This window comes from Montipora foliosa, chromosome 3 (assembly GCF_036669935.1).
Source record: "Montipora foliosa isolate CH-2021 chromosome 3, ASM3666993v2, whole genome shotgun sequence".
Taxonomy (NCBI): Eukaryota; Metazoa; Cnidaria; class Anthozoa; order Scleractinia; family Acroporidae; genus Montipora; species Montipora foliosa.
The window spans coordinates 24704048-24716547 of NC_090871.1; the positions used below are offsets into that span (position 1 = coordinate 24704048).

The 12500-nt window shown below is 39.3% G+C and overlaps 1 protein-coding gene across 18 annotated transcripts in view; it reads right to left on the reverse strand.

Moving 5' to 3' along the window:
• The window catches only part of LOC137997130 (uncharacterized), a 72280-nt gene that overhangs the window by 50021 nt on the left and 9759 nt on the right, over positions 1-12500 (reverse strand). For all 18 annotated transcript variants that reach the window (XR_011122416.1, XM_068842922.1, XM_068842921.1 and 15 more), the window contains exons 2-6: positions 11754-12041; positions 8859-9146; positions 5964-6251; positions 3069-3356; positions 1-249 (exon numbers count right to left, since the gene is read on the reverse strand). The exon at positions 1-249 is cut by the window's left edge and continues 39 nt beyond it. Coding sequence is in view for 17 of the 18 variants with exons in the window: in XM_068842922.1 (XP_068699023.1) it covers positions 1-249; positions 3069-3356; positions 5964-6251; positions 8859-9146; positions 11754-12041 (1401 nt within the window). In the remaining variant the exon portion in view is untranslated. The remainder of the gene's footprint in view (positions 250-3068; positions 3357-5963; positions 6252-8858; positions 9147-11753; positions 12042-12500) is intronic.

Below are 12500 nucleotides of genomic sequence, written 5' to 3' on the forward strand. Positions count from 1 at the left end.
CGCCATCGGACCCACAGGCTGCAGATCCGCCGTACTTGTCAAAGGTCTGGTCCGCTGTAGCACTGGCTGCGCACCATCCTCCATGTTGAACTGCAAACATCTTGTATCCTTTTCTCATTGCAGCCACGGCGCACTTTGCAATGGCGTTCTTTCGAGCACCATAAGATCCATCCAGAATGGAATCTTTTCCTTCCAATGGTTGGATGGCTCGATTGGAGGTGTCTTTGAAGCAGCCGATGGTTTCGAAACCTGATGGAAAGTCAACCTTAATATTTACTATACTGCTGTACGATTTTGCAAGACTATGGCACAACATCACAATGGAAATGTAAAACAAAAGGCCGCAAATAAAATTGCCCGTTCGTGAGTGTTATTTGAATTTCTTTATTGTTATTTAACCTAGATCCGCTTACAAAAAGTAACCGATCTAAACAATCCACCAAGGAAAACGGAAACCGCAAGAAGGAAAACGTTCTAAAAATTGGACGAGTACCTGTTAATTCGGAATTGTGCGAGAATATCAAGCGAATTTTTTTTGCAACTAGACCCTCCGTGAGGGTACACTTGGTTGCCTGTGGTACGTGCACCGTTCCAAACAATTTTTTTCAAGGTCATTAGGAAGTCATACCAGAAGAGGCCCTTTGGCTCACAGGTCCTCACACGTTCGTACGACGAAACAGATCTGTCCTTGCGTAATATGTAGCTCTAACAGTGCACGATATTGTTTTGGTATTGTCTATCATTGTAGTGCCATGGTAGAAGTCTTGGGTAAATAGTCTGGCAAGACATGTGGTTACTAGCAAAGTACTAAACCCAGAAAGATTGAAGAAAATAAATGGGAAGTGAGAAACATTGGCTTCTGGGCTGACATGTTGATAAACTTCTTTTCACCGCAAGTTTAAGCGTGCCCGCTGAGCATCTGACAGCTTTGTAACGCCTAAGTTCATTGAAGTAATTAAAGTCCTGTTCGGCGGGGTTAGTGTTTGGATGGGAGACCAAAACAATATACCCCTCATAAAACAGAAGCATCGGACCGAAAATACTATTAACGCTAACAAATGCGAACTCAGCAAGGTACAGATCTTGTTAGCTTGCTTTATGCAAAAACAAATATGGATGCAAAAGTAAATAACTATTGATACACAGTTTTTTTAGAAACAGCAGAAGGAAGTTTCCAGGACGGTCGATCGAGAATAACATATTTACGACATGAAAACAACATTAATTTTGAACCGTGAATATAGAATATAAAAAGTTACGATCAGCGACAAACATTTTGGGAGATTTTTGCTACGTTCAAATAAATCGCCAAATCGAAAGTGACATGGCCGGAATTCAGCGGGCGCCGTGATTAAGTTACCGCAACATGTTTACTCGCCAAACAGTAAAGCATCTGTGTGAAATGATGGCAAGATACATGGTTTTTGTAAGTTTCTTTTTTCTGTCAAGTGTTATAAAGTTTGAAAATGAAATGAGCGAAGTCAAAACAAAGATAACAATCGCCCAACTCTTGTTTATGGAAAGTCAAAATTTACTCTCCAAGACGCGTTCGACGTTATTTATCACCAGGTAATTTCATCATTTTGGAAATGGCAGCTACTTTATTATTCATCTGCGTTACAATTTTTCACTGATTTTGGGGCTCATTTTGTTGAAACTCAAGCACACTTCCAACAGGCCTGTGAACCCTTCCTGCTTACAGGGCAATACTAAAAAACTTCTCCCATATCACATTTCAACCTTAAGCTCGGAAATTCAATACACAACATGATATTATAATTCACAAAGGCTGAAAATACCACAGAATCCTTTTCCAGCGAAACATTTATTGAAACAAACAACATATTTGCTCTTAGAGGCGAGAACCTCTTCCTATTTCATTGCGTGCGTGAAGGCAAGAAACTCATTCGTGTCAAACTACCATATACTTCAGGTAAATACAGCTCACTTTGATTTCGGCTCGACGGGCGATAGATTGTTGTCGAAGTCCATTATTCGTCGCTTTTAAGATTCCACCGCCTGTACATCCAATTGACCTGCCATTCATGAGCTTCATAAGGGTATGTTTTGTTCAAAGATCCACTAAAACGCCATTCCCGTTACATGAGTTAATCGTTCTACTGTGTCCACCAGAGAAATCTACGCATTACCCACTACCCTCTCGATACTAAGAAAATGCGCGCAGAATGCTCTATGCACAAAGCCACCACTTAGCAGGGGAGTGACAGGCAAGACTTTTACCGACACGGAAAAAAAATTAAAAAAACGACGAAATAAACGCAGATTCCTACTGGGTTTGCCGTACTCGCAACCCAGTAATAAATGCAACCGAAAATTGCTAGACCAATTCTTAAGAAAAAAAGGACTTACAAAAACGTCAGTTAAGCTATGAAAGACCTTTAATGCAGGTTTTAGTACTGTGTTTTGTAGAGTAATTTGTCATCATTTTTTGTTAAGTTTTGCCCCTCCTTGTTATTAAAAGTACAAAAATTCCTATCGGTCACCTTTCTTTTGTTTATGCCCCTCTTATTGCAATTGGCGTTGCATTACTTGCCATACAAGAGTACAAGTTGAAGATTACAATTTTACTGCATATGTCCAATCAGAAGCGAGTGATCTTCTTGAATGTATTCTTAATAAATGGGAAATAGCAAAGCAATCAAGCGTCTATTTGAATAGAACCGTTTATTAAATATAGAGTATTTCTTGACTGGAGCGATAGACTTAAATCTTCTAAAATGCCATGCAACATGACCCGATTTCGCAAAAGCAACATGTTTACGACACTAAAGTGTATTTTAGGAAAAAAAAAGTCAAATAAACTGTACACAACAATTGAAATAATCGGAGCAGAACGCAAGTTGCCATTCTAGTTCTTATCTACAATTTCATGACAAATTTGTACACTGTTAAAGCCCGTCGGAACAAATACGACCATGCAAATTCAGTGTTTGATAAAGATGAAGTACACACTAGTCCTTCGTCCCAGTTTATTAGGCCTTTTTTCCACAAGGAAACACCGCATTTTATTTTTTGTGCATTTAATAGACACTTCTTTGACATTTTACCTTTGATGACATAAACCTGATTGGCCCACGGTCCACCTTCGCCATCGGACCCACAGGCTGCAGATCTGCCGTACTTGTCGAAGGTCTGGTCCGCTGTAGCACTGGCTGCGCACCATCCTCCATGTTGAACTGCAAACATCTTGTATCCTTTTCTCATTGCAGCCACGGCGCACTTTGCAATGGCGTTCTTTCGAGCACCATAAGATCCATCCAGAATGGAATCTTTTCCTTCCAATGGTTGGATGGCTCGATTGGAGGTGTCTTTGAAGCAGCCGATGGTTTCAAAACCTGATGGAAAGTCAATTTTAATATTTACTATACTGCTGTACGATTTTGCAAGACTATGGCACAACATCACAATGGAAATGTAAAACAAAAGGCCGCAAATAAAATTGCCCGTTCGTGAGTGTTATTTGAATTTCTTTATTGTTATTCAACCTAGATCCGCTTACAAAAAGTAAGCGATCTAAACAATCTACCAAGGAAAACGGAAGAAGGAAAACGTTCTGAAAATTGAACGAGTACCTATTAATTCGGAATTGTGCGAGAATAACAAGCGAATTCTTTTTGCAACTAGACCCTCCGTGAGGGTACACTGGGTTGCCTGTGGTACATGCACCGTTCCAAACAATTTTTTTCAAGGTCATTAAGAAGTCATACCAGAAGAGGCCCTTTGGCTCACAGGTCCTCACACCTTCGTACGACGAAACAGATCTATCCTTGCGTAATATGTAGCTCTAACAGTGCACGATATTGTTTTGGTATTGTCTATCATTGTAGTGCCATGGTAGAAGTCTTGGGTAAATAGTCTGGCAAGACATGTGGTTACTAGCAAAGTACTGAACCCAGAAAGATTGAAGAAAATAAATGGGAAGTGAGAAACATTGGCTTCTGGGCTGACATGTTGATAAACTTCTTTTCACCACAAGTTCAAGTGTGCCCGCTGAGCATCTGACAGCTTTGTAATGCCTAAGTTCACTGAAGTAAATTCCTGTTCGGCGGGGTTAGTGTTTGGATGGGAGACCAAAACAATATACCCCTCATAAAACAGAAGCATCGGACCGAAAATACTATTAACGCTAACAAATGCGAACTCAGCAAGGTACAGATCTTGTTAGCTTGCTTTATGCAAAAACAAATATTGATGCAAAAGTAAATAACTATTGATACACAGTTTTTTTAGAAACAGCAGAAGGAAGTCTCCAGGACGGTCGATCGAGAATAACATATTTACGACATGAAAACAACATTAATTTTGAACCGTGAATATAGAATATAAAAAGTTACGATCAGCGACAAACATTTTAGGAGATTTTTGCTACGTTCAAATAAATCGCCAAATCGAAAGTGACATTTCCGGAATTCAGCGGGCGCCGTGATTAAGTTACCGCGGCATGTTTACTCGCCAAACAGTAAAGCATCTGTGTCAAATGATGGCAAGATACCGGGTTTTTGTAAGTTTCTTTTTCTGTCAAGTGTTATAAAGTTTGAAAATGAAATGAGCGAAGTCAAAACAAAGATCACAATCGCCCAACTCTTGTTTATGGAAAGTCATATTACATTTCAACCTTAAGCTCGGAAATTCAATACACAACATGATATTATAATTCACAAAGGCTGAAAATACCACAGAATCCTTTTCCAGCGAAACATTTATTGAAACAAACAACATATTTGCTCTTAGAGGCGAGAACCTCTTCCTATTTCATTGCGTGCGTGAAGGCAAGAAACTCATTCGTGTCAAACTACCATATACTTCAGGTAAATACAGCTCACTTTGATTTCGGCTCGACGGGCGATAGATTGTTGTCGAAGTCCATTATTCGTCGCTTTTAAGATTCCACCGCCTGTACATCCAATTGACCTGCCATTCATGAGCTTCATAAGGGTATGTTTTGTTCAAAGATCCACTAAAACGCCATTCCCGTTACATGAGTTAATCGTTCTACTGTGTCCACCAGAGAAATCTACGCATTACCCACTACCCTCTCGATACTAAGAAAATACGCGCAGAATGCTCTATGCACAAAGCCACCACTTAGCAGGGGAGTGACAGGCAAGACTTTTACCGACATGGAAAAAAATTAAAAAAACGACGAAATAAACGCAGATTCCTACTGGGTTTGCCGTACTCGCAACCCAGTAATAAATGCAACCGAAAATTGCTAGACCAATTCTTAAGAAAAAAAGGACTTACAAAAACGTCAGTTAAGCTATGAAAGACCTTTAATGCAGGTTTTAGTACTGTGTTTTGTAGAGTAATTTGTCATCATTTTTTGTTAAGTTTTGCCCCTCCTTGTTATTAAAAGTACAAAAATTCCTATCGGTCACCTTTCTTTTGTTTATGCCCCTCTTATTGCAATTGGCGTTGCATTACTTGCCATACAAGAGTACAAGTTGAAGATTACAATTTTACTGCATATGTCCAATCAGAAGCGAGTGATCTTCTTGATTGTATTCTTAATAAATGGGAAATAGCAAAGCAATCAAGCGTCTATTTGAATAGAACCGTTTATTAAATATAGAGTATTTCTTGACTGAAGCGATAGATTTAAATCTTCTAAAATACCATGCAACATGACCCGATTTCGCAAAAGCAACATGTTTACGACACTAAAGTGTATTTTAGGAAAAAAAAAGTCAAATAAACTGTACTCAACTAGTGAAATAATCGAAGCAGAACGCAAGTTGCCATTCTAGTTCTTATCTACAATTTCATGACAAATTTGTACACTGTTAAAGCCCGTCGGAACAAATACGACCATGCAAATTCAGTGTTTGATAAAGATGAAGTACACACTAGTCCTTCGTCCTAGTTCATTAGGCCTTTTTTCCACAAGGAAACACCGCATTTTATTTTTTGTGCATTTAATAGACACTTCTTTGACATTTTACCTTTGATGACATAAACCTGATTGGCCCACGGTCCACCTTCGCCATCGGACCCACAGGCTGCAGATCTGCCGTACTTGTCGAAGGTCTGGTCCGCTGTAGCACTGGCTGCGCACCATCCTCCATGTTGAACTGCAAACATCTTGTATCCTTTTCTCATTGCAGCCACGGCGCACTTTGCAATGGCGTTCTTTCGAGCACCATAAGATCCATCCAGAATGGAATCTTTTCCTTCCAATGGTTGGATGGCTCGATTGGAGGTGTCTTTGAAGCAGCCGATGGTTTCAAAACCTGATGGAAAGTCAATTTTAATATTTACTATACTGCTGTACGATTTTGCAAGACTATGGCACAACATCACAATGGAAATGTAAAACAAAAGGCCGCAAATAAAATTGCCCGTTCGTGAGTGTTATTTGAATTTCTTTATTGTTATTCAACCTAGATCCGCTTACAAAAAGTAAGCGATCTAAACAATCTACCAAGGAAAACGGAAGAAGGAAAACGTTCTGAAAATTGAACGAGTACCTATTAATTCGGAATTGTGCGAGAATATCAAGCGAATTTTTTTTGCAACTAGACCCTCCGTGAGGGTACACTGGGTTGCCTGTGGTACATGCACCGTTCCAAACAATTTTTTTCAAGGTCATTAAGAAGTCATACCAGAAGAGGCCCTTTGGCTCACAGGTCCTCACACCTTCGTACGACGAAACAGATCTGTCCTTGCGTAATATGTAGCTCTAACAGTGCACGATATTGTTTTGGTATTGTCTATCATTGTAGTGCCATGGTAGAAGTCTTGGGTAAATAGTCTGGCAAGACATGTGGTTACTAGCAAAGTACTGAACCCAGAAAGATTGAAGAAAATAAATGGGAAGTGAGAAACATTGGCTTCTGGGCTGACATGTTGATAAACTTCTTTTCACCACAAGTTCAAGTGTGCCCGCTGAGCATCTGACAGCTTTGTAATGCCTAAGTTCACTGAAGTAAATTCCTGTTCGGCGGGGTTAGTGTTTGGATGGGAGACCAAAACAATATACCCCTCATAAAACAGAAGCATCGGACCGAAAATACTATTAACGCTAACAAATGCGAACTCAGCAAGGTACAGATCTTGTTAGCTTGCTTTATGCAAAAACAAATATTGATGCAAAAGTAAATAACTATTGATACACAGTTTTTTTAGAAACAGCAGAAGGAAGTCTCCAGGACGGTCGATCGAGAATAACATATTTACGACATGAAAACAACATTAATTTTGAACCGTGAATATAGAATATAAAAAGTTACGATCAGCGACAAACATTTTAGGAGATTTTTGCTACGTTCAAATAAATCGCCAAATCGAAAGTGACATTTCCGGAATTCAGCGGGCGCCGTGATTAAGTTACCGCGGCATGTTTACTCGCCAAACAGTAAAGCATCTGTGTCAAATGATGGCAAGATACCGGGTTTTTGTAAGTTTCTTTTTCTGTCAAGTGTTATAAAGTTTGAAAATGAAATGAGCGAAGTCAAAACAAAGATCACAATCGCCCAACTCTTGTTTATGGAAAGTCATATTACATTTCAACCTTAAGCTCGGAAATTCAATACACAACATGATATTATAATTCACAAAGGCTGAAAATACCACAGAATCCTTTTCCAGGGAAACATTTATTGAAACAAACAACATATTTGCTCTTAGAGGCGAGAACCTCTTCCTATTTCATTGCGTGCGTGAAGGCAAGAAACTCATTCGTGTCAAACTACCATATACTTCAGGTAAATACAGCTCACTTTGATTTCGGCTCGACGGGCGATAGATTGTTGTCGAAGTCCATTATTCGTCGCTTTTAAGATTCCACCGCCTGTACATCCAATTCACCTGCCATTCATGAGCTTCATAAGGGTATGTTTTGTTCAAAGATCCACTAAAACGCCATTCCCGTTACATGAGTTAATCGTTCTACTGTGTCCACCAGAGAAATCTACGCATTACCCACTACCCTCTCGATACTAAGAAAATACGCGCAGAATGCTCTATGCACAAAGCCACCACTTAGCAGGGGAGTGACAGGCAAGACTTTTACCGACATGGAAAAAAATTAAAAAAACGACGAAATAAACGCAGATTCCTACTGGGTTTGCCGTACTCGCAACCCAGTAATAAATGCAACCGAAAATTGCTAGACCAATTCTTAAGAAAAAAAGGACTTACAAAAACGTCAGTTAAGCTATGAAAGACCTTTAATGCAGGTTTTAGTACTGTGTTTTGTAGAGTAATTTGTCATCATTTTTTGTTAAGTTTTGCCCCTCCTTGTTATTAAAAGTACAAAAATTCCTATCGGTCACCTTTCTTTTGTTTATGCCCCTCTTATTGCAATTGGCGTTGCATTACTTGCCATACAAGAGTACAAGTTGAAGATTACAATTTTACTGCATATGTCCAATCAGAAGCGAGTGATCTTCTTGATTGTATTCTTAATAAATGGGAAATAGCAAAGCAATCAAGCGTCTATTTGAATAGAACCGTTTATTAAATATAGAGTATTTCTTGACTGAAGCGATAGATTTAAATCTTCTAAAATACCATGCAACATGACCCTATTTCGCAAAAGCAACATGTTTTTGACACTAAAGTGTATTTTAGGGAAAAAAAAGTCAAATAAACTGTACTCAACTAGTGAAATAATCGAAGCAGAACGCAAGTTGCCATTCTAGTTCTTATCTACAATTTCATGACAAATTTGTACACTGTTAAAGCCCGTCGGAACAAATACGACCATGCAAATTCAGTGTTTGATAAAGATGAAGTACACACTAGTCCTTCGTCCTAGTTCATTAGGCCTTTTTTCCACAAGGAAACACCGCATTTTATTTTTTGTGCATTTAATAGACACTTCTTTGACATTTTACCTTTGATGACATAAACCTGATTGGCCCACGGTCCACCTTCGCCATCGGACCCACAGGCTGCAGATCTGCCGTACTTGTCGAAGGTCTGGTCCGCTGTAGCACTGGCTGCGCACCATCCTCCATGTTGAACTGCAAACATCTTGTATCCTTTTCTCATTGCAGCCACGGCGCACTTTGCAATGGCGTTCTTTCGAGCACCATAAGATCCATCCAGAATGGAATCTTTTCCTTCCAATGGTTGGATGGCTCGATTGGAGGTGTCTTTGAAGCAGCCGATGGTTTCAAAACCTGATGGAAAGTCAATTTTAATATTTACTATACTGCTGTACGATTTTGCAAGACTATGGCACAACATCACAATGGAAATGTAAAACAAAAGGCCGCAAATAAAATTGCCCGTTCGTGAGTGTTATTTGAATTTCTTTATTGTTATTCAACCTAGAACTGCTTACAAAAAGTAAGCGATCTAAACAATCTACCAAGGAAAACGGAAGAAGGAAAACGTTCTGAAAATTGAACGAGTACCTATTAATTCGGAATTGTGCGAGAATATCAAGCGAATTTTTTTTGCAACTAGACCCTCCGTGAGGGTACACTGGGTTGCCTGTGGTACATTCACCGTTCCAAACAATTTTTTTCAAGGTCATTAAGAAGTCATACCAGAAGAGGCCCTTTGGCTCACAGGTCCTCACACCTTCGTACGACGAAACAGATCTATCCTTGCGTAATATGTAGCTCTAACAGTGCACGATATTGTTTTGGTATTGTCTATCATTGTAGTGCCATGGTAGAAGTCTTGGGTAAATAGTCTGGCAAGACATGTGGTTACTAGCAAAGTACTGAACCCAGAAAGATTGAAGAAAATAAATGGGAAGTGAGAAACATTGGCTTCTGGGCTGACATGTTGATAAACTTCTTTTCACCACAAGTTCAAGTGTGCCCGCTGAGCATCTGACAGCTTTGTAATGCCTAAGTTCACTGAAGTAAATTCTTGTTCGGCGGGGTTAGTGTTTGGATGGGAGACCAAAACAATATACCCCTCATAAAACAGAAGCATCGGACCGAAAATACTATTAACGCTAACAAATGCGAACTCAGCAAGGTACAGATCTTGTTAGCTTGCTTTATGCAAAAACAAATATTGATGCAAAAGTAAATAACTATTGATACACAGTTTTTTTAGAAACAGCAGAAGGAAGTCTCCAGGACGGTCGATCGAGAATAACATATTTACGACATGAAAACAACATTAATTTTGAACCGTGAATATAGAATATAAAAAGTTACGATCAGCGACAAACATTTTAGGAGATTTTTGCTACGTTCAAATAAATCGCCAAATCGAAAGTGACATTTCCGGAATTCAGCGGGCGCCGTGATTAAGTTACCGCGGCATGTTTACTCGCCAAACAGTAAAGCATCTGTGTCAAATGATGGCAAGATACCGGGTTTTTGTAAGTTTCTTTTTCTGTCAAGTGTTATAAAGTTTGAAAATGAAATGAGCGAAGTCAAAACAAAGATCACAATCGCCCAACTCTTGTTTATGGAAAGTCATATTACATTTCAACCTTAAGCTCGGAAATTCAATACACAACATGATATTATAATTCACAAAGGCTGAAAATACCACAGAATCCTTTTCCAGCGAAACATTTATTGAAACAAACAACATATTTGCTCTTAGAGGCGAGAACCTCTTCCTATTTCATTGCGTGCGTGAAGGCAAGAAACTCATTCGTGTCAAACTACCATATACTTCAGGTAAATACAGCTCACTTTGATTTCGGCTCGACGGGCGATAGATTGTTGTCGAAGTCCATTATTCGTCGCTTTTAAGATTCCACCGCCTGTACATCCAATTGACCTGCCATTCATGAGCTTCATAAGGGTATGTTTTGTTCAAAGATCCACTAAAACGCCATTCCCGTTACATGAGTTAATCGTTCTACTGTGTCCACCAGAGAAATCTACGCATTACCCACTACCCTCTCGATACTAAGAAAATACGCGCAGAATGCTCTATGCACAAAGCCACCACTTAGCAGGGGAGTGACAGGCAAGACTTTTACCGACATGGAAAAAAATTAAAAAAACGACGAAATAAACGCAGATTCCTACTGGGTTTGCCGTACTCGCAACCCAGTAATAAATGCAACCGAAAATTGCTAGACCAATTCTTAAGAAAAAAAGGACTTACAAAAACGTCAGTTAAGCTATGAAAGACCTTTAATGCAGGTTTTAGTACTGTGTTTTGTAGAGTAATTTGTCATCATTTTTTGTTAAGTTTTGCCCCTCCTTGTTATTAAAAGTACAAAAATTCCTATCGGTCACCTTTCTTTTGTTTATGCCCCTCTTATTGCAATTGGCGTTGCATTACTTGCCATACAAGAGTACAAGTTGAAGATTACAATTTTACTGCATATGTCCAATCAGAAGCGAGTGATCTTCTTGATTGTATTCTTAATAAATGGGAAATAGCAAAGCAAGCAAGCGTCTATTTGAATAGAACCGTTTATTAAATATAGAGTATTTCTTGACTGAAGCGATAGATTTAAATCTTCTAAAATACCATGCAACATGACCCGATTTCGCAAAAGCAACATGTTTACGACACTAAAGTGTATTTTAGGAAAAAAAAAGTCAAATAAACTGTACTCAACTAGTGAAATAATCGAAGCAGAACGCAAGTTGCCATTCTAGTTCTTATCTACAATTTCATGACAAATTTGTACACTGTTAAAGCCCGTCGGAACAAATACGACCATGCAAATTCAGTGTTTGATAAAGATGAAGTACACACTAGTCCTTCGTCCCAGTTTATTAGGCCCTTTTTCCACAAGGAAACACCGCATTTTATTTTTTGTGCATTTAATAGACACTTCTTTGACATTTTACCTTTGATGACATAAACCTGATTGGCCCACGGTCCACCTTCGCCATCGGACCCACAGGCTGCAGATCTGCCGTACTTGTCGAAGGTCTGGTCCGCTGTAGCACTGGCTGCGCACCATCCTCCATGTTGAACTGCAAACATCTTGTATCCTTTTCTCATTGCAGCCACGGCGCACTTTGCAATGGCGTTCTTTCGAGCACCATAAGATCCATCCAGAATGGAATCTTTTCCTTCCAATGGTTGGATGGCTCGATTGGAGGTGTCTTTGAAGCAGCCGATGGTTTCAAAACCTGATGGAAAGTCAATTTTAATATTTACTATACTGCTGTACGATTTTGCAAGACTATGGCACAACATCACAATGGAAATGTAAAACAAAAGGCCGCAAATAAAATTGCCCGTTCGTGAGTGTTATTTGAATTTCTTTATTGTTATTCAACCTAGATCCGCTTACAAAAAGTAAGCGATCTAAACAATCTACCAAGGAAAACGGAAGAAGGAAAACGTTCTGAAAATTGAACGAGTACCTATTAATTCGGAATTGTGCGAGAATATCAAGCGAATTTTTTTTGCAACTAGACCCTCCGTGAGGGTACACTGGGTTGCCTGTGGTACATGCACCGTTCCAAACAATTTTTTTCAAGGTCATTAAGAAGTCATACCAGAAGAGGCCCTTTGGCTCACAGGTCCTCACACCTTCGTACGACGAAACAGATCTATCCTTGCGTAATATGTAGCTCTAACAGTGC